Genomic DNA, 22,761 nt, shown 5'->3' with positions numbered 1-22,761 from the left:
CTTAATCCAAGTCCAGTATGAAAAAAGTTAAAAGATACTTAAGTGATCCTTACGCAAGAACAACTCAGTGGTACAACTAAAGTAGCATGCAGGGTTGTCCTTTCCAATAAACACTGCTCTGCTGCTCTCTGTAGCACAGCTGTTGTTCCTGAAATGTGTCCTATATATAAAGATCTGTTCATGAACCAGAAGGTCCCTACTTTGCAGTACCCACTGGTAATGGTGAACACTAGAAGGTAGAATTTTCTGCATGTTTAGTGATCACTGACCACAGGGAAAGCTGATGTAAAAATTCTGGTTCATAAATATGGAAGTGCCTGAGTGAGGAAAAGATGATTTTTTTTTATGAGTTTGTCCTTCCAGGTAGGTTATGTTGCATTTCTGATATTGCGAAGGAGACAGCAATACTGTATGAGGCATTCTGTATGTCCAAATATTGTAGTCCTTACTCAGATTTTACTCAGGAAAAACCACCTTCGAGTTCAGTGAGAATTTGCTTCACTAAGGATTGAACAGGCTGTTTTGAATCTTACCAGCATTGCTTGACGCTAATGTTGGACAACAGTTCTCATTGCTAATTTGCCTGCCTCACTGGCCTTCTTCTGGGCTCAGGATCTGCTTTTGCTGTGTGTTATTCATAGCTTCTATTGCTAGTTCAGATTGTTTCTCTTTGTGCTTTTTATTCCCAGCAAACATTTTGCATCTATTGTTCTGCCGATGGTAGATGAGCATGGAACCTGGTATGCAGAACTTGAACCTCAGCCCAGATTCAATTAACACTGTTAAACATATTCTCACTATGGTGCTCAGAAGGAATTTTGATGACCCTCTTTCAAGGAAGCATAAATTTGTTTAAGCTGATGTTTTTACAATGTAAAAATATAAGAGCTTGATTCACAAATCGGAAGGCCAAATGCTTCTCCAGTAAAATAGATGGAGTAGCATTCATTTACAGCCATCATAAGGTCAATTGTAAATGCTTATTCTGACCTGCAGTAGTCATACAAGAAAGTCACTAAATGAGGGTGCTGTAGCATCACTTTGTTTTGTAGTTTTAATACCGCTTTAAAGTAAGATATCCTGAATAATAATTAATACCAAATTATGCCATAGCCTACTAATATGCAGCAAATCTAGCTAGGTTATCACTCGTATGTCTTGTGAGCCATACCTAGCCATGGTTTATCCTCTATTCATGCTACAGGGTACGAAATTCCTGGGTGCCAACCTGCCTATGGCAACCTAGAATTCTCCAGGGCAGGCTCGCAAAATCTTCACCTACTCTTTGGGACAGGTAACTAACAAATGATGTTTTGTGAAGTTATGCTTTCTTTCTAACTTTCTGATGTCAATAACAATGTTTCATTTCTTCATGTCAGTCTGTAGTCTCTCATTGTTCAGTTCCACTATGTTTTCTGAAGTAGGGGATTAACAGCAGATATGTTTACTATAGTATTCTAGATGCTTGCCTCATCCAAGCCTGTAATAATTCTAAAAACTTGCATAATTGTGATAACGTGCATAACAACTGAAAGTTGTTTAAGAAGCTGCAAAATCCACAGCTGCCTTCTACCAGTTAATGTTTTTTTCTGATGGAGTAGTTCTGACAATACTGATGCACTGCATTTCACTGTTGATACCACAGTTATCTGGGCAGCTCACCGACCTTTCTTAATTGCTGGTATGTATATATTCTCTCTCCTTTATCAGGTTTTCATTAATCTTAAGTGTCCTGAAGTAAGGATTTTCTCACTGCCATGGGTACAGAATATCGAAAGGATGGGGGAGTTATTACTGATTCTAGTTTACGCTTCTATGCAGCATGTAGTATAAGTTAAAGTAATGACTCATTTTTCCATATTTTGCTTAGATTCTCTTCTACTTTTCTCCTGAATATACCCTCTGTTCTTTTTTCCTTGACTTTATTTCAAGTGGCAGGTATGTAGAAGAAATGTCATTCATTAATCCTAAGGCTTTCAGTAACGTATGAAATATTGTAATATATTTCAAAGTAAGAAAGTAATTAGGTAAAAAAATAAAGACAGACTAAGATTTAGTTTGGTTCTTGCAGCCTATTGATTTTCTCTGAATAATGTGCGTGAATTTTCATCTTAAGAGTGCTGCCAGTGTAGGAAAGACATAAACGAGATTCTTTTACTATTTTTTCACACAGTGTGTAAATGAAAAAAATAACAATCTTGGAAAAATGGTTTGAATTCCTCTTTTGAGTCCCCCAGGGTTCTGCACATGCTCTCTACTCTTACTAGGTTTAGATGAGCCTGATGCAAAAATAGCTTTGCTCTGCTGTTTGTCCTGGCTAAAATCAAGGGATGGCCAGTGAAGTGAATGTAATCCAGGCATATAAAACTCTTTTACAAAATGTTTAACCCTGATTCCAACTTGATTGAATATTTGGAAGTCTTTTAAAATCAGAACAAATTCACACAGCCACAGTGTAATCACTGAGTTTGATTTTACATGTTGTTTTTAAATGGATGCCCACAGCAAAGTTCAGAGTCTTGGAATGATGTTTAGTCGTCTTTTTGTAGGGTTTGCCAAAAAAATACCCTCATTTCCTACACTTGCAGTTCTTACTTCCAAAATAAAAAAAAACTTACTCTTGTGGAGCACAATACCGCAGTTTATCTCCAAGGATACTAAAGCTCAAAATGCTCAAATCCAGGATTTTAGCTCAAGCTATTTAGCCATTTTATTGAAAAACAAAACAAAACAAAACAAAACAAAAAACAGCCACAGAAAGATAATTTTCATTTCCCTCCTTGCTTTCTAAAAAGAACAAAAGGATCCAATTTTTTAGAGAAATTTTAGTATATCCTGAAAGCTTGCTTCTTTCTTTCCTGTTGATTAACTCAGACCTTAATCACACTGTTTCAACATATCTAGACTTTAAAATTTATCTGGAAACTTGCTTTCCAATTATATGGAAAAAAAAAAAAAACTTGCTGAAGGAACTAAAAGATCCTCCAAACATTTGTTTATAAAAATGAAAGATAGTGAGTATGACAACTGTCAGTACTTAAAAAATGAGGATAGTTTCTATTTTATGCTGCCTGGTGCACCTTAACCTTTAAAAACTAATGATTAAGTAGTAACAGTATCAGCAAGGGAATTAAAATAAAAACCCAAGTTTTGATTAACCCGGAACACTCAAGTAGTTCAGTTATAATGGGGGGAAAAAAAAAAAAAAAAAAAGAAAGGTGGCCTGTGCTTAGGTAATCCACATCTCAAGGCACAAGAGTAATTTTTGGGAAAGTCTGGGGTAATGAAGCTGATTCCTCACTCTGTGTGGTTCTTTGGGATGCCATGCCCACAGGGTAGGTAGAACCAGAGAGCTCCTGGGTCCCCTCTGAAGAAACATGTTGTGTGTTGCTTCTCACAAGAGCAGAGCGAACAGCTTTTCTGATGAATACCCTGCTGCCTGATAGGGTCCCTCCACATTTGCAGAGAGCACCTCCGTTTACTGGCTGACTCAAAAAACTACACAAGAGCCAGTGTCAAGGTGTTGGACCGCTAACAAGAGTTCGGAGGAATGCAGTCCTATTCCCTGTCCTTTCCCACTGACCCACAAAAAAAAGGTCACAAAAGAGAGTCTTACACAGGAAAGCCAGTGCAACCAGGAGAGCAGGATAGAATCCTGAATTAATTAATTATGTCATTTGGTTGGCAGAAAGGTTGTATGAAATGACGGCACAAGTGGGCTGAGCAGTGGGGAACTTGCTAAAGGTGAACTCATTTATACTCTTGCAGAGTAGAAGACTTCTCAGTTAACAAGTCCCAAAATAGCGTGCTGCAGCGTATAAAACAAGGTAGGGCTTGAAATAATTAGCCAGAGATGACAGATGGCAACTGTTTTCTCTTTTTTTACTTCTCTTCTGTTGCTGTAAGATCAAGGTGATCAAAGAGCTGAGGTTCATTTGTTATTGTAGGAAAACTAAAAATATCTTGAAATATTCAGGCAAAATAAGTTCATTCAGGTACCAGCAGTAGATCTCATTGTTCCTGTTCAACACCTTACACGTAAGTCTGTGTGTAGTAAGCTTCCCTCAGAATTAGAATCACATGTGCACAGTTGTGAATCTGGGTGCGCTCAGGCTTAGGAGTATTATTGAGTCAATTTATTCAATAAAATTAATAATTTATTTAATTTAATTGTTTGCTTGTGCTAACAAACCAGTGATCTATTCTATGCCATAAAACCTTCAAAAAAGTCCCCAGAGCTCACCTCTCTGCCATCTTCCTTGAGTAATGTCATACAACTGTGTGTGAGGGGAACCAAATGATAAAGAACAGAGACTGCAGTAAAACTGACTGCACCAATAACTGCTGAAGGTGTCTGAAGGGTCAGTGCCGCATCTCACTCTGGGCAAGAACATTATTATTTCCTATGCTTTTTAGGAATTATATCTGGCAAGCATGGGCATTTTTTAAAGGCAAGCACTTATGGACTCAAAGATACAAGGGGAGCTTCTATCTTGTAGGACTTCTGTCACAAAAGAGGATTAGAACGCAACTGTGACCAGATGTAATTAAAATGAAAATTCAGTAATTTACTCAAAGGAAAATAATATACAGTGCTTATAAAAGAATTATAAAGGAAAAAAACCAGTAGCATCTACAGTTCCTCTCCCAGTCCCAGTCCCAGTAGTAACACTGTCTGACTAGTTCTAGAGCCAAAAGAGTATATTTAATTTTTTCAAATGTTAGTGTAGCCTTTCTGATGGAAGTGTTAAGTGAACCCATCAAAATGAGTCCCTTAAGCTAGAAAAAGATGAATTTCAAATCAGAAAAAAAAAGAACAGGGTTGGGAAAGGAAGGAAATAGTTAAGGTGAGAGCAGAGATTATAACCTCTGTCCATCAACCTGTGTCTGGATGCTTTATACCAAATGAAACAGGAACAAAACTCTTTTCCTTCTGCCAAAGCACATTTCTCTAGTATTCCCCTACCGCACTTCCAACCTCAGCCCTTTAATAGAAAGAGTAAGATCAATTTCAGTTTGCTTCTGGGCAGTGGGCTTCACCCATACTCATTACATTCCTATTACAAATAAACAGCACAATTCGGGAGGAATGACATTTCTGTTCCAGCACAGCTTGATCCAGATGAATCAGGGAGGTAAACAGACAAAAATAAAAGTGAGAAAGGTTTAATAACACAATTAAAATATAACTTTATAAGCTTGTGAGCTGATGTGGTAGGCTGCTTTCAGTGATTTCCAGAGGGAGTGCTTATCCGTGACTACAAACCAAAGCAATCTAGAAGCTGGCCACTCAAAGCTGTAAGGAGCGATACTGCAACCAAAAGCAGCTTGCTCAATCACCTGGAGAGCTCTCTTTGGCTTCCAAATCATAAATTGAAGTCTACCTCTAATTTTGTTCCCTCAATTTCTCAATACTCCACTCTTTATTTTTTTCTCCTTTCTTATCACTTCTTGGTAGTCTGGAATCCCTGGTGAGATGCAGTGCAGACTGGTAGGGCTCTGTCAGACATTAAGAAGCAGTCAACAACTGTTCAGCAACTTCAAATCACTTTCTGTCTGGGGCAGCCCCCTCAATAGCCCGTGAAAACAAGAACATATTTGTTGCAGTCTTTTCTACTGCTTTTCTTATCCTTTCATACCCTGCAACTTTACATTGTAACTTGCCATTTCTGCCAGCCAAATATTTTATGCAAGAGTATCAGCCTCTGGAAAGCCAGAAAATATAGGCTCTTACGGAGATGAACCTTCTTCAAGAGTTATGTGAAGGGCAGAGTCTGGTCAGTAAGCAGTGTGAAGATCCCTTAATCCCTAGGAAGGGTAAGGGTCATTATGCCTCTGCTCTCTTGGAAGAATGCTGTCTGAAGTTTGCCATGCCAGAAGTTACCTCCCTTCTCTCCCAGCTGTACCAGCTGACATATTTCAGATGTGCTCCAGAGCACTAGGGAGCATTTGGACAACACAGACAATTTGGAGTAGGGCATGAATGTGATCAAAGTCCTTTTTTGTTGTAAGAAAATAAACACGCTCTTCTTATCTCTAAAAAATGAGTGAGAAAACTCAACCCTCCAGGAATTGCATGCCCATTTTCTTCTCTTGCATACATATTTTCCGCCTGTCCATCCCTTCATTTTCTAGCAACACAGAGAAACAAATTGAGCAGTTTCCACAGACTTTAGGAAGAGCCTAACAGAGGCACTAGGAGATAACTTGGAAGAAGGAAGAGATTGTAGTAACTACTTCTGCTGCTTCCAGTGTTTCTCTCTGCTTTAGTCACCTTTCTAAATTTGGGCACAAACTGTTTCGCTGTGCATTGCACTAATTTCTCACATACTCAGGTGTTTAACCTCAGAAGTGCCTTGTAAGCAAAAATGGTTATCTCATTAATAGGAAACAGAAATGTATTTTGAAGATTCCAAATCAAGTTAGCGGAAGTATTAAATCAGTCCTCAGAGACCTGGCTCAGCTTTTCAGTCTCTGTGCAGCCCTGCACCAAGAACCGTGCTGGGGTAGCCAGAGCAGCTGCTCCTGGTGAACAGGGCACATCCTGGTTTGTAAGTCAACATTCTTCCTCCTCCAAGAGCTTCTCTATGTCCTTGCTTACTTAGTGTTCTGCACAATAATCTGCTCCCTGGCTGCAGGTCTGGACACTCACAATGCATTTTCATTTGCCCTTTGCAATTTTCAGTTCACGGGGGGAATCACAATTGCCTATTGAACAAACTTCATTTAAAATAATCAAAACACCTTTAGTATCTATTTCTGAAAGCTGTAATTTAATTCATGATGTTTCTGTTTAATCCATTCAGAGCCTTAGGTTATGGATAGCACCTTTAAATAAAGGAAAGCTTCTATGTCTTTATTATGAGCAGACTTTGAAAATCTTGTCACGTTCCACCGACAACAGTGGCATTCACTTAAGACAACTCAGTGCTGACAGATGGTCCTCTAAGGGATTTTTGCATGTCAACGTGTAACTGAATTTTCATATCTTAATCGCCTCATATTACAGATAATACTGAATACTCTTGTTGCACAGATGTGTCTGTGGATTTCCGATATTTGTTATAGAAGTCACCCCTTCTGCAATGAAAGGCTGACAGGTCAATATACCCAAAAAATAATTAAGTTTTATTTTCAAGAGAGATCTCTCTACCTCTTATTCACAAGTCCAGCATAGTTTACACACATCTTTCATATAATATCTCTTGCTGGGTCTGAATTTTTAATTGTGGGAATTATGAGAGAGTGAGGTACTTATATTCAAAGTGAAGGAAATCTACCTTCCAAAATCCAATGATATACCTGTTCTAAAGCAGCTGTATCAACTCTACAGGTGCTCCAAATAGACTTTCATGCTAAGGATTTATTCCACAGCACTTCAGACTTCAACTGCTAAACATCTCTTTTTTCCCCTCCTCCCTTCCAAATGACTCTCTTTAATATTTCTGATAAAGGATCGCTCTTCTCTTGTTTAAATTCTGCCAGGATGCCTGGAAACTAAAAAAAAAGGACTCTGTTACTTGTTTTATGTGTCCATCAGTTATCCAGAAACTATCTTAGCTCCAGATTTGCATCACCCACACATTTGTTCTGAAGCATATGTACAGGCCTTCCTTCTCACAATCCAAACCCAGCTTCAGGTTGTTTATTTTGAAAATGAGTACTGAAAAGAAAATTCAAATGGTTCAATGCTTGCAAAAAAAACTCCTCCAAAAGATAGCTATCTATATATGTGTGTATATATATCCACAGGAAGGAGAGATCTGCATGCAATTTGACAGGCAAACTGTTCATATTCCAAAGTTTCAAATGTTTAACAAACTTCTTTGAAAGTAATGGAGAAATTCTGTGGATGTTCTGTAATGAAAATTAACCAAACAGAGCTTAGTGAAAATTTGAAAAAAAAAATAGGTAGGCTGAACAAAGTCTGCATGAGCCTGAATTTATAGGAAAATGTATATTGTAGAACTTGGATAGGCATTTGCCAAAGCATTTCTTTAATTGCAAATGAACCTGCTAAATAAAGAGCACAAGAGCACTGGGATTTGTGGAGTGGACCCTGGGTCTGAGCTGCAGCATGTAATCCCTGCTCCCTGTAAAACTAATTTCAAGTCTGTAGTTGGAATCTCAGACCCTGGATCTCGACTTTGTAATTTGATTCCATCCCCCTCCTAATCAGATGGAACAAGAGCAAGGTGAGACACAAAAACTGCAGACAGGGAAGATAGTTTTTGAAACAGTGACCCTGAGCATGTAACACATAATCAAAACTTGATTAACACAGAAATCCAATTACCTCTTCATTAAAAAATCTTTCATTAATATAAAAAACACTTGTAAAATGTTTGGACTTCATTTCCCAACAACTACAACTTAAAATAACGTTGTTGAGGGGTCAGATTCAATGACACAATTGTCATCTCAAAGCTATTCCTCCTGAGCTGAGGTTTGGGTGCCTTTTTAGCAGCGTGTCCATCTTGGGCACCATGCAGATCCGGCATGACACATTGTATTTCAACAAAGCTGTGTTGGAATAAAAGGTCCTGTGTAATCCAGACCTCCAGACATAGATCAGCAGGAGCTGCTGAAGCCAAAATTCATTGGTAGTCCCAAAATCAAGCTGAAAATGCAGCCCAGCTCTATTGAGTAGCAGCAGAGTAGCACTGAGGACCTTTTGGCATCTCTGTTAGCTGTGAACATCCCCAGACACCTCTGTCCCCAGCCTGCTGCTCCCTGAAGTGTGAGGTACATTTCAGAGAGGTGTCCCCCTCCCAGACCCTTGCCTCCTGCCCTCATCTCTGTGATGATCACCTGCATTCAAGCATCAGAAACAAAACTAGGGATATGGCTGGCTGCACTCCCTGAGCCAAACAGCCCATCTCTTTGCAGAGACCCACAGCAGACTCACACTGTTGGGAAAGTGATTCCAGAAAAGCAAGTGCATGAAGCTGCCCCAGCACCTCTGGTTGCCTGCCATGTGTGACATCAGTGGTCCAAGCTGACCTGGCATGAGCTGGCCATTCCCAGAGAAGCGTCTCCTGATCTTTATACTCCTTGATATAAAACATCTGTACAGGGTTGACTGTTTTGGACTTTTCCCTACATAAAAGGACAGAAGAAGAAAATAGTATTTTTTAAATTCTGTTCCAGAACACATTTTTAATATTTTCCTCAGTGCACCCAAATTCCTGATCCTACGAAGTCCATTTTTAGAATGTGACACATTACAGACACAAAACAGATCTGAAAAACACTTTAAAAGCATTTTGTAGTTTGTTTTTGTGGGCCTCCATGCAATCTAAGCAAACAAGAAAGGCTCTGCTATTACCTCATCTCACACACACAGAACTGAGTCAGGAAGAGGGGGTGTTTTCTGATGAGACGTGATTGTCTACGTCTGAGACACTTGACTAGATTCCCTTTGTAATTATCGGAAATGGGTACTTCCAGATTTGCGTCAACTCATCTAAAAGTAGGCTTCTAAAATAGGTCAGATTAATTTCATCCTGATAGTGCCTGCACTTGACTAAGAACAGGAGCCAGAGCTGACCAGCAGTAGGCAAGGTCAGTCTTGCCTTAACTCTCTTGACTGGTGTAACACCAGGCAAAGCCAGATTCAAGACTCAGAGCCCCAACCCCCAGTTCCTATTAGTTCTTACTTTCTTTCTTCTAAGACAGGCTGTTTACCCACAAAATATAATTACTTTTTGTTAAGATTTCACAGCTGCATTAAAATGTCGGTTTCACTACCCAGAAATGAGAACATTTGGGGGGGTTTTTTCAGTATATTTGACATGGTCATCTATCTTGCCCTTATTTTGCATTCCTTTCACTGCTAATTTCTCTCCTAACACCTTTAATCATATTTTTTTCACTCACTTCAAGAGCTGGGTGAAGGTAGGTAATCAATCCATTCAGGGAGAATTCTGCTAGTTCAAAAAAATTGGTTTGCTCAGGTTTTAAGCAACACTGCAGAACCACCCGCAAAACAGAGCCCTGGCGTGGGAGGCAGATGTGAAGGGGCTGCTGAAGCAGTTTGACCAGTGGGGTGGAGATGTGGGGTTTCTGGAATGCTCCACTGATGGGGCAGACCCATAGGCAGTAATTCTTATGGAGTAACAGTCCAGAGAGCACCCTCTTTGCGTAACAAATATCTCAGGGTAACAGAAATCCTATGGCCTCCAGGCAACTGAACAGCCCCAACTTTGTATGCCAGCACTCCTTTATCATCAGACCATCTGTCAGGCAGATGAGCTGGCAGAAGATTAGACAGGTACAATGAAAACTTGCTTGTTTTCCAGCACACCTTCCTCAGAATAGGCTGTCAGCACGTGGCATCTCAGCTTTGCCTGAAACCCAGTGGAAATATGTTCACCTGGAGCTTCTCCAGCCAGCACTACAGATTAATCCTGACCAATGGCTGCAGGCTGAGATAATATTTGTGGGCACAAATTTCTCCAAATATATGTTTTCATGTCTATTTTATATATGAGAATAAATAGAGCTAATTGGTGAAAACAATGCTTTGGAAAGTTTAAAGACCTGTTTTTAATAACCTTTAAAGTCGGTTCCCTTGAGAGGCTTTCTTTCACCAGTATAAATATTTAATATTATATTTACTGTACTGGTTTTTAAAGAAATATTTTAATGAAGCAAAGTGGGTAATGACTTGCAAACCACTGATTGTCACAGGAGCAGGACTTTAGAGAACATTGAAAGAAACAGAGAACCACTCATGCTAAAGATGGAATACTCTATGGCATTTTTGAACCTGTCCTGTAATTCCATACTCTTTCCAGCTGTCCAAGTTTCATAAAGATAATGAAATGTAGGATTTGTGTTTTCTAAGACATAGCACTATGAGATTTCTAGATAGTATTTTTTATTTGCTATTAAGTCCTCTCCTTTCACCTGGCTGTACTTTCATTCAACTATTTTTTTAGTTCTGCCATGAGGACCAACTGTGCATAGAAGATAAGTTATGAATTAAAATATAGTGATTTACCAGCATTAAAAAATTGCTCAATTAACTTTTGTAATTAACTGTATGTGACAAGCAGAAACAAAATGCGGGTAATTTATGGAATTGGTTGTTTTGGAGAAAAGGGGAAATGTTAAATGGTTGACTTTGTTACTCCATATTTTTGCTTCCCCTCCCCCCCTTTTCAATTCTGAATAAATTACCACTACCAAATTTACAGGGGTACAAAGCAAAATTAAGCCCTCCTCATGAAAACCTCAGACTTCTAGAACAACAACAACAAAAAAAAAAAAAAGCAAGACAGACTAAGGAATGATAATCCAAGCATGTCATTATGTGATAGAACTGGAAGCTAATGGTAAGGAGAAGATTTTCAGAGGAAGAACATCTGTTTCATGAGAAATGCAAGAAACTCTCCACGAAAACAAATAATCAAATATCTTGTGAAATATCTTAGATTTGTACAAAACAAAAATTGAAGCTCTGATCCTGCTATTAGAGATACAGAATTTGATTCACTGCAAGCTCTTCTTCTTTCTACTGTTTCTCTCATTTGCTTTGCCTTTGCTTCTTAGGTGCTTGTTCATATAGAACCAAAATCAAGGGAAAACAACAGGGTTTCCCTCAAACCAGTAATGTGTCTAGATAAGGTTCAATTCATGCAGAAATCAAAACCATCCTGGGAATCCTGGGAAATCTACTCTCAGTGTTACAGCTATTAGTACCCATTCAATGGTTACAGTCTAAAATTTGGGAAAATTTCCCTATTGTGCCATTCATGAGCATAAATTTCATTGTGTTATTGCTTAAAGTTAGCTATCTTTTCAGAACTCACTTGACTCAAGAAGGATATTAATTCAGATGATTTAACACTTTCCCAGTTGGGGTCTTTTCTTTCTCTTTTTTTTTTTTTTTTTTTCTTCCATAGAAGTGACTATAAGTTTTTTACCATTCAGCATATTCTTGTCAGAACATGATTTCTTTCCTTCTAAAATTTTTAGCTTTCAGTCTAATAACTCATATTTTAATAATTACTTACTGTTAGGTATCTCCTATTGCATCTTAAATAATCTCATCATAAAGTAGGTGTTATTCTTCCTATCTATAAATTATATATCCTCTTAAAATCAATCAGCCATTTTAACATGGATCAGATGACTCAAAGTACGCACTGAGCAAGGGTTCTCCTAGGTTTGTGAGGGTTTAAGGATGCAACCCTCTTGTTCCAGATTGGGTGGAAATGAGTAGACCTTTTTCAGAAATATGGTTGGCTGGATGAGAATAACTCTGATCTTTGAAGCTGCCTGAGTATGCCTTAGTCAGTGGGGGTTTTTTCTTATTTTGAACAAAGTTACAGCCATGCTTTACTTCCCAAAAAATTATGTGGAAGAGCCCATGTATGTAGACTGTTTCAGTAAAGCTCATTAGAATAGGCTTGATTTTAATGGAAAGTATTATTCTGAAAGTAAAGAATTCAAGAATACAAACACTTCAAAGTGAACTTCAAGAGAGACAAGACTGAGCTTGAAGTTAAGTGTATCCTTCTAGCACAAGCTTCAAGCTGCCAAAACCTACCAAACTGTCCAGACCTCAATCCCAAAGCATATTTTGGCATCTCAGACCAGCACTGCCAAAGGATGAAGATTTGCACAGAAATCACACATTTAACCCCAAATTTAAACATCCCTGGCATTCCCATTGTATTTATATTACAATAATCCCTCTTCCCTCCAAAGGTCAAACTCCCTGTGCCCAAAACTTCCCAGTGCTGCAGGATGCTCTAACCTTCCCTGATCTGGCTTAACTTGCATTAACTGCGTTTGCCCAGCATAGAGCAGCAGCCTCAGCCTGGGCATTTTTATCCAAAATCGTAGCTGGAGAACCAACAGTCTACTTTTTGTACAAATCCTAATGATTAGATTTTTAGATCAGCAGAAGACTTGAGATCATACCTCTTTTCACTCTAAACAGTTTTGGCACTGTTAACTCCCACTTCACAGAAGAAAATCCAAGTTGCCAGGCTACAGGAAGGAAACTGACCAAGATGAGCAGATGAGTAAAAGGAGCAACAGACCAGAAGCAGAGCAAGTGAAAAGTGGTATGATGTGGTAACATCATGAATGAGGACATGTATAAATGAGCAGCATGGGTTCTCATTTCCCTAGATAATATTGGAGTTTATTCACCAAGAGAAATATAAAAATCTAATTATTGCATTAACTGGAGCTGCATTAAATGTCTGAATTAGAATATATTATTTTAAGGGAACATAACTACAAGTGGTAATCTAAGTATAACTGTAACCACACAATATGTGCAATTGAAATAGAGCACTGTGTTGGCAAAACATTAGGCTGTTTCCCAGCTCTGAGCTGCATGGATCAAGCAAGCAACAATTGTAAAGCTTTTGCATTAACTCACTGAGCTCCTATCGCAGCTTGTAGAGAAGAAACCAGTCACGCTGTAGACAGCTCAGATAAGTGTTTCTTGAAGATTGACATGTTGTTCCCAAATCTCTTGTCTAATTAAAGACCCAAAACATTATTCTACTGAAGCTGATGGCAGTACTCGACATCAAAGGGAATCAACATTCACCATTCTTTTATGAAGAATTATTTTTACCATATGATTAAAAAAAGCAAGACAATTCATAATGCATCACGTGGTAGCACTTTGTCTCTAGGTGATGGCAGACTCCAGTTCCATAGTGCCTCAGAGGTTCCACCTGAGGCCAAGAGATCAGCTCAATACTGAGGCTGCAGTTCCTGGACCAAGTTACAGTCACCTCCAGAGATCTCAGCTCTGACAGGAATCCCATCCTGCTGTTCAACTGGCAAACATGCTAGAAGACTGAGGAGCTTACAAACTAAATAGACAAAGATAAAAAAATCTCCACTATGCAGATAAGAATTGAGGCACATGTAGAACTGGCTCCCCTGAACTGGAACAGTTAAGCTCCAGTAAAGCAAGGGAAAGATCCTCAGGTTTACTGTTGCAAATCCAGGGGGACTATTTGGATACAGATGGCACATGGGCCTTCATGACAAAAATTTTGCATAGCTTTCCTGGCTTTATGCTGTCTTATGTCATCTCTAAAATAGAGAAAACAATAAAGCAAAAAATCTCCTTTCCCCAAATTCTGTGCCTAGTGCTTTGGTTTGTCAAAGAATATAACTAAAACTACCTTAAAATCATGGCATGAACTCTTTAGTGAAAGAACAGTGAAAAATTGGGGATTACACCTGAGCGTGGGAAGTCTTGGCTCCCAAATAAGTAGGAAAAAAGGGAAATAGTCATAATTATGGCCAGGCGTTGGGGTGGAAATGGAATCAAATAGGGCAAAATTTTCCTCCTCCACAAGCTTATAATTTGGATTTTAGACAAGGCTATATTTTTGCATGGTTTGTTTAGAGTTGCTGCTCTATAGATATCTGCTATTTCAGTCATAGTACAGTAAGATAACTCTGAATGAAAGGTTCCTGTGTGAAACCAAACTCTAGGCCATGTTTTGTATTTTAATGTGTGAAACCAAACTCTAGGCCATGTTTTGTATTTTAATGAAGATTCTTTCACAAAGTATTCCATTATGGATAATGAGATAGTAGCCAAAAATGCACTAGATAGGACAGATGGGAAGATAGTCAACTGTCTGCACCAGAAGATTTTCAAAGTGCAGTAAACAAATTATTAAGCACACTTCTATGGCTTGATGCCAACCTATACTCTAGGGAATTGGTCAAAGGGTGGATCATGAAAAGCCTTTTTGGGAGCAGCTAAATTCTACAGCTGTGGTCTTTGTTTTTCTAGTACCTTGCAAGAACAGAAGGGGGAATTACGAAAGCGTCTATCGTACACTACCCATAAGCTGGAAATGCTTGAAACGGAATTTGATTCTACACGTCAGTACCTTGAAATAGAATTGAGACGTGCTCAGGAGGAACTTGAAAAAGTAACTGAAAAGCTGAGAAGGTTGGTAACTAACTTTTTTAAATAAACAGAGTTATTAGGAATTTACAAGAGACTGTGTTAAAGACATTTGTAAGTAAAAATAAGCATAGATGCAGACATGCATAATTTATAATTAATTGAGTACATATCATGTTTTCAAATTGTACATATATATTTCACTTATCTGAATATATTTTACTTGCTGCATGAAGTTATTTACATATGATATTTAAGATGCGTCTGTACTAAAAGCAAATATGCAAATAAAAATACACCTATATAGGTACATATACAACATTGTTTATGTGTAAACCTATGTGTAGATTAGTGCCACATTGTATTGCAAGTACAAATGTTATAAACACACTACATATATATGTATTTATACTGCATATATACAGATAAACCTCTTTTTAATGACTTTGCACATTTTCTGTTGTTACTCTTCATTGCACAGAACAGAATTTGGCTCTTCATCATTCAAAGTTGAGACTATGTTCAATTCAAATAATATTAAAATATTTCACATTATGCTACAGCAAATAATTTCCTTTTTAGTTTTAAGTAGAATTAAATGATACTAAAAAGCTATTATTTAAAACTGTTGTAACTGTGGTACAGTGATGTTGCAAATTGGGCACCCAGTTAATAGTAACGATAAATTATGTTAAGCGTGCACTCCTGACATTCCTGACAGTGATTAAAATTATCTGTAGTCTAGCTTTAAATTTTTTAGTGATTTTAATTGTCTATTTTTCATTTGTTTGCAAAACTTCTGATACTAGAATTACCCATTTTTTCAGGAATGTTTTTGCGTATCTTGTGAGACTTTCCTATACTGATGTTATAATGGAACTGTTTGATTTAGTTCATTGGATAAGTCAAAATTAATTTCAGATCAAATCATTCCAGGGCTATACCCAAAGAAATATTTTTCATTTCTTGCAGAAGGCAAAAGCCAAAACAAAACAAAGCCAGAAAACCCCAATAACCTGAGTCAACCAAACCATTTAATGCAAATTTTAAACAGAATGAATCTGTAAGATCCTAATTTAGGAAACATAATGTGTGGTCTTACAACTTAAATTCTTCCCTAACTGAGGATGCTTCTTAAAAAGAGACTAAAATATGGAGGTGACACAGTGATTTTGAAATCTACACATGTTTATCAAGAGCAGTCTGGAGATTCTCCATAACAGTTTTCTTGTTAACAATACTTTTCCTATCATTTCACTTAGAGCAGAGGTGTTTGAAGGAACTTCATTCTTGATCTAATTTTGCTCTGATACATTTCAGGACAGGGAACACTGGTAGTCTTGGTTTTGAAGCATTAATTCAGACATCTGTCATAAAGCAGCAGAGGGGCTGACCATCCCACTTGTGTTAAAACAAAGGGCTTCCTAGTCAGTAGGAATCTCTTATCAACTTCACTGGGCCCTGATGAGTTAAGCACCTTTTCAAACTCAGACCAAGTGCTCACATCAAAGTCTAGGAGTCATAGCCAACCATCACATTAGCAGAGCTGACTTTCCAATATTCTAATGGAACATTGTACCATATTATGAAGAAAACTTATATTAAAAATTATGTTTCAGGCAGGTGATTACTCCCCTGAAGACATATCATAATGGAAGCCAAAAATATGTTACGAGGTGAGCTTTAAAAATGTTTCTATTGAGAATAGCAAGGCATACTGCAAGTTGAACAACTAGATTTCTCAACCCAGAGAAGGATAATGTCTGAAAAAAACACTGTCATCCAAAAGCATGTCAGCAACATGTCACAGAGGAAAACCAATATGAGAAAAACAAAGAACTAGAATTAGTTTCAATAATATGTCTCTTCCTTTATTCACCGCACAGGGAGAGAAATTCAACCCCCTCTAAATAAATAAGCCCTGTGTAACAAGATCCCACTTGCATACTAGAGAACATTTGTGTTATTAAATTCCCATTACTGTAAAGTGCAAAATTTTTCAAAGAGGCTCAGTGGCCATCCTTTTCTAACCCTTTCTGGAAGTCTTTGTCTTAATTTATCCAGAATTACCTGTGTTGCTGCCAGACTTCCTCTCTCATACCCGAGTGAGAACGTGACTCATGTGGTTCAATGGTCAAGTTTTCAACCTCACTACAAACATTTAGAAGTGGCCTCTTTCTTTTTTTCCCTGGGTGAGCAAAAGCAGGACAGTGCCGAGTAGATTTGAAAATATTAATTGTAAAGCATAAGTTCAGGTTTGAAAAGTAACTGAAAAGAGATTGGAGTTTTCATATACCTCACAGTGGTCCCTTATCTGTCAGGATCATCATGGCTTTTATGAATTAAAATTTTTTAAAAAATCAGAAACCAATCTTGGAACTAAATCTTGACTCCAAAGGTCACATTGTGTTTCCTTCTTGAGACCCTGCTCTGGGTAACAACTTGTTGAGGTCCCTACCCTATTTTTTACCAGAAAACGGGGTTACTTTAAGGCATGAGAGTTAAACCCATACAAGCATATATTGAGCTGAGATTAACTGAGATTAACCCCCACACATAACTGTTTCACTAAAAGCAAGACGTTTCACAGACTGAAGGGGTCACAGAAATCCTGGGGGGAAAACTCTCTGTTTTCATATGGAAGTTGGTGTAGCTCGTGACAACGGAGAGACAAAAGTTTTCTTGAACAAGAAGCTGCTACTTTAACAGTCACTCTACAAAAGTAACTGCACTCTGGGAGAAATTTGCTTCTGTAAAGAAAGTCAACCCAAGCCTGAGTTTTACTTTAGATATATATCATGGCCTTAAGAGAGCTTGAGACTCAGGAGAAGCAAAGAAACAGAGGTTTCCGCAGACTTCCTCTTCAGTGGTGATCTGCAGTCTTCGGGAGGAGTGTGTTTGCTGGCTTAGAGCACAGACACTTAATGTTCAACATGGTCAGAATATTTTTCATTAGGCCTTAATTTGATCAAGAGTCTAAACATGCATTTAATGGGTACAGATACATGCACCTCGAGTCACATGGGTATCATCTAATACAAACAACATTAAAATCCATCAATAAATGATAAGGTTATTGACTCACATGAGTTTATCCTTATAGCAGTTTCACAGGGTAGTAAAGCTGACCTACTCTTCACTTTATTTACAAAGCCAGATTTACAACATTGAAATATTTCACACCTCACAATGCTCAGGCTACCTGGGTGTCTGTTTTCTGCGAACAGGGTGAAGTTACCATTTGCTTATCTGTTCATTTTCAAATTTTAATAATTTTCCCTACTCTTTATTTCTCTTTTGCTTTATTTTAGAGTTTAGCCCAAAGACTGATCTGCCTCTGTACCTCTTTGAACACTTTCTTCCCTATATTTCTGGGTCCATTTCTCTCCTTGCCACCTACATTTGCTGATGCTTCTTTTGGCTCAGTGAATTTCCAATTTGGGTTTGCTTTTATATGCATATGTGTGTGCTTGTGTATGTGTGTATATGTTTGTGCTTATTTTGACTGCCTTTGCATACTGTTCTCAATAGAAACACTTTTTGAAGCTTTAATTCCTACTTATTGTGGATTTTTATCTTAGATTTGATTTGACTTTACTGGGAGGCAGTCGATTTTTTCAGTGCAAAATAACTGTGTTAGAGAAATAATGTTTGTGAGCTACTTTCTCCTAAACACAACATATTTGATAGGCAAAGGCAAAAGAACAAACTTTTCTGTTACAAACAGACAAGTAGATCATGATAATCTCTTCCAAAAACCCTCTACCACCATCTAGACATGGAAGTTGTCATTGAGAAACAATTATATTAATGGTAATCAACCTTTTGGTCATCCATATCAAAAGAAAAAGTGATAACAGAAGCTGAGAAGTAAACTCACTGACACATTGTCACCATCACAACTCCGATATTCAAGTAGCAATTACTATTGTTTTTATTCATGGTCTCAAAGTTGCAGAAAGGGAACCTTCAGGGTTTCCCTTGACCTGTCCACATAGGTCACCACTGCAGAGCAGAATGGGTTAGAGAGATGCCTAAGCTGGAAAAACTCTGAACCAACTTTTTTCCCTTCTTTTCTTTCAGGAATTTATGCAGATACTTACGAGCCCATGTAATCTCTCGAAGGTGCTAACTGTTTAAATCAGTTTTTACACCACCTCTACTTGAGCCTCGAGCTGTCTGGGTGCAACACAAGTTTAACCTGTTGCATTTTGGTTTACTAGACAAAAAATGTAGCCTATGACAGAGAAGATACTGGTACACTTCCGGTCTCAGCCAGCAGGCACTATTTTATTTTTCTAAATCCTTGCTTCCTGCACCACAGCACTCAGCCCTACCAGCAAAACAAAATATTTGTGCTAAGTAGCTGCAGGCAAATCCATTGAAACCCTCCTTGTTTCCACTGTTTTGTCAAGATGATCTCTGCCTTCTCCTGTGCCACAAAAAGCTGGCTACAGAGCACCCTGAGATTTGTCTCTGTTGTGTTGACAGCTAAATAGCTGTGAAAATCCCAAGTACACCTAGAGCTGAAAAATAAATGTCTGTAGAGAGCCTTAGTGGTAAATGCTGTGAGGAGCACGGATTGCGTAGAGAACTGTAAACTTGAGTCAATCCTTTAAGTCACCTGGACATGAACACAATGGCACTATGAGAATTGGTGAGCAATGACCTAGTCTCACAATACAAGTCTCACAGATTTTCAGCCCATTTATGTCAACACCTTAGCAAACACCCTTTACCACAGATTCTCCTCACAGGGAGGAAGTCTCTGCTCTGTAAAACATAGGCAACATTGAAACTCCCCCCAGGTTTGCAATGAATGTTGGAAGTGGCTGCCTGGAGTCTGGTCTGACCCTTGGTACCCTGAGGATTTTCACCCATGGGGATATCATTATTTATATCCAGAGAGCAGATGTCCTTGTCACAGACATCCCCTCTCAGGTCCGTGCAAGCAGCTGTTATTGTATTGCTGGGAGCCCCAGCCAGAGCTCTCCATTCCTCAAGATGGGCACTGCAAGCCACTGGGCTGCCCTGAATGGAGAATTCTGATCACTTAACTGGAAAGAAAATCTCCATGGCAACTGAAGCTGGGAGAGACCTGAAGCATCATGTACCAGGAATGGGTGGGCTGGACCCTTTGATTCGAACCATGGCAGGATTCAAATACAGATCTTCGTTTCAGTTTCAACAGCCACTCTAACTAACCAAATTATAAATCCAAGAGTCTTCTTTAATCCCAGTCCCTTCCTGATCACCAAGGAAACGATGCTCAGATCCAGGTTTCTCAGAGGAAGTGCCTTTCTTCTGTATATGTGTCTATTATATCTGACTTCACTCTTACAGTGAACACACTTGCACATTACCTAAAATCAGCTCACTGCTGAAAATATGTTGAGCTATATTGATCAGTATAAGCATACAGATTTATTCAGACAAACTTTTCACAGCTGAGTTTATAACATTTGCTTTACATTTGTAATACATCCTGCTGAGGTGATGGGTACTAACAAGACCAAGGAGCTACTCTCCTTATCTTCTGTGAAGAGAAAGGTGCACCTACTACCAAAATAGCAGTGTTTTTCCCACAGGCTGTTCAGCCTATTCATTACAACACCAAGATTACCATCTAAGTAGCCTGCAGATGCACAGGCTGAAACTTTTCTTTGGTGTATCGCCCTGGAATAAGCAGGGAAGCCTCATTTTGTGAGTCCGTTCAATCACTACATGCTGCTAAAAAGAAATACCCATCTAAGCTATTCAAATACATTTCTTGAAGAAAGATGTGTTTAGGTCTGGAGAAGAGGTAATTCCTTGAACGTTGGTTGAAAGAAGGGATATTCTCTTCTAAGTCATAATGTATAATGCCCATGTATTGCTATTAGTCATTAGGATTCTGCCACAATTGTTTTTATTAAAAGAGTTCCACAATTTTTTTTTTCTGCTGCCTAAGCCTACAGCTCAAGCTTCCTCTCTAACATATTATTCCTGAGCCTGATGTAAAGCTACAATTTCCTTGTGCAAGTTCCTAGGCTGCACACAAGTACAGAATGGCCAACAAATTTTCACTTCCTGATGGAATTTTCTGCTAAATATAGTAAGCAAACATGAGACAGAAGTTTGCTTAGGAAGCAGGTGGTAATTGCATTTCAAAGGCAACCACTGACTGGCAACAGGAGTGATAAATAAATAGATTTCAAATAATACAAGCCAAGGTTTTGTACTGATGTGAAAATACAGGTAAAAAACAACATGAAAAAAAAAGCATTCAATTACATGATATCATCTTTGTTTTAGGATACAAAACAATTACCTTGCCTTACAAAGAATTAATCAGGATCTGGAGGATAAACTTTACAGAATGGTAAGTTATCATAACTGGCCTTTTGTAATATATTATGGTTTTACAATTCTTATGTCATAGGAAAAACATGTATGTAGCTGTCACAAAAAAAACCCCCTCATGTTCTAAATGCAATTATGCTTAAAAAAGATATATGACTTTATTAGTATCATGATGTAGAGCTCAAGCTCTGTATGATGACATAGCTCCATCAATTTAAATGGAGATTGCCTTGACTGATGATCTGGCTGAGTAAATTGTACCTTTAAAATAATTCTGGTTAATTTAGCTAATAACTTCATGGGTTTTAAATATTTATATTTTCATTAAGTATCAAATTTAAATGAGGTAATCCAAGGTTTTCTCATGCTTCTTAGATACTTTCACTCAGCTTTTATTAAGTGATTTAATAGAGCTTGGATGGTCTGACTTTTAAATGCTGTCATAACTATCAATCTCAGCATATTAATTTCCAATCTGCATGCGTCTGCAACCGCAATGTCACTGTCACTGTCACAGGCCAATTAAAGCCGAGCAAGGAAAACACTGCACCATTTATGGGCTCCACGTTGCCAAACACAACACCACTGACTCAAAATAGCTTGAAGACATTAAAAAGAAACGGCAAGGCCCCTGGTGCCCTGGCTCATTGCTAATGCTGCTGGGATATCACCAGTAGGAGTAAAATTGCAGAAGAATGTAAGGATAATGTTTAAAGAGGAAAGAATGACAGTTTTGAACTTTCAAAGATCCTCAGGCCATGAGCACATCCTGGCCTGCAGCCTCCTCTCCTGGCTCAGGACAATCAGTCGCTTCCAGCTCCCCTTCTGTGCAGCCCCAGACTCAGTATGGCCCAGGCAAGCCCAGTGCACACACACAACAACCGGTTTACAGGGTGTGTTCACAGATCTGTGCACAGAGACAAGGATGCTGGGATAAGCCCACCTTTTAGATAAGTCTCATGTAACATTAGCATGGATGGGCAGCTTGGAATGGAGGGAACAGATTATTGTGGTCTTTGAGTAAATAGGGACTATAGCAACATACAGGACAGATATCAGCCTTTAATAAGAAAGGGGAAACAAATATTTGAAAATGTCACTGTTCTTATCTCAGAAGCCCATTTAAATAAGTAATAATGAATAGGGGACTGATGCTTTTGCAAGTGGGTAACAACAGGGCAAAGTTACACTGGGTTGTAGCTGGCATTTGTCCATAAATACATATATAAACACTATAAAAGCATAAATAACACTTGATCTCAGGTAATTTCTTTTCTTCTATACTCTTCTTTTTTTACTTTTTCCTTTTGGACAAATCACTTCAGGATTTTATCGTCATCTGTAGCCTAACATTTAGTACCTATGCTCTACAAGACATTAATATAATAGAGTCATTCAGGCTGGTAAATGAAATAAAAATAATAAAGACACAGAAAGAAGAACTTAAGAAAATCCATGTATTTTTATCAGGTATTTCAGATCAAAGCAAAAAAAAATTTTAAACTGCTCTTTCA

General features: G+C 38.2%; 1 protein-coding gene across 1 annotated transcript in view; it reads left to right on the top strand.

Annotated features, from left to right (window-relative positions):
• Window positions 1–21,326, top strand: part of LOC114062304 (brain-enriched guanylate kinase-associated protein-like) — a 107,676-nt gene extending 86,350 nt beyond the window's left edge. The window contains exons 4-7 of the mRNA XM_027893580.1: window positions 1,205–1,294; window positions 14,789–14,950; window positions 16,525–16,581; window positions 21,200–21,326. Of these exons, the coding sequence (XP_027749381.1) occupies window positions 1,205–1,294; window positions 14,789–14,950; window positions 16,525–16,581; window positions 21,200–21,326 (436 nt within the window). The remainder of the gene's footprint in view (window positions 1–1,204; window positions 1,295–14,788; window positions 14,951–16,524; window positions 16,582–21,199) is intronic.
• The last annotated feature ends 1,435 nt before the right edge of the window (window positions 21,327–22,761 follow it).

Source organism: Empidonax traillii, unplaced genomic scaffold (assembly GCF_003031625.1).
Source record: "Empidonax traillii isolate 1590-97213 ecotype Southwest subspecies unplaced genomic scaffold, ASM303162v1 scaffold398:size1781980, whole genome shotgun sequence".
Taxonomy (NCBI): Eukaryota; Metazoa; Chordata; class Aves; order Passeriformes; family Tyrannidae; genus Empidonax; species Empidonax traillii.
This window is presented reverse-complemented; position numbering and strand designations above follow the sequence as displayed.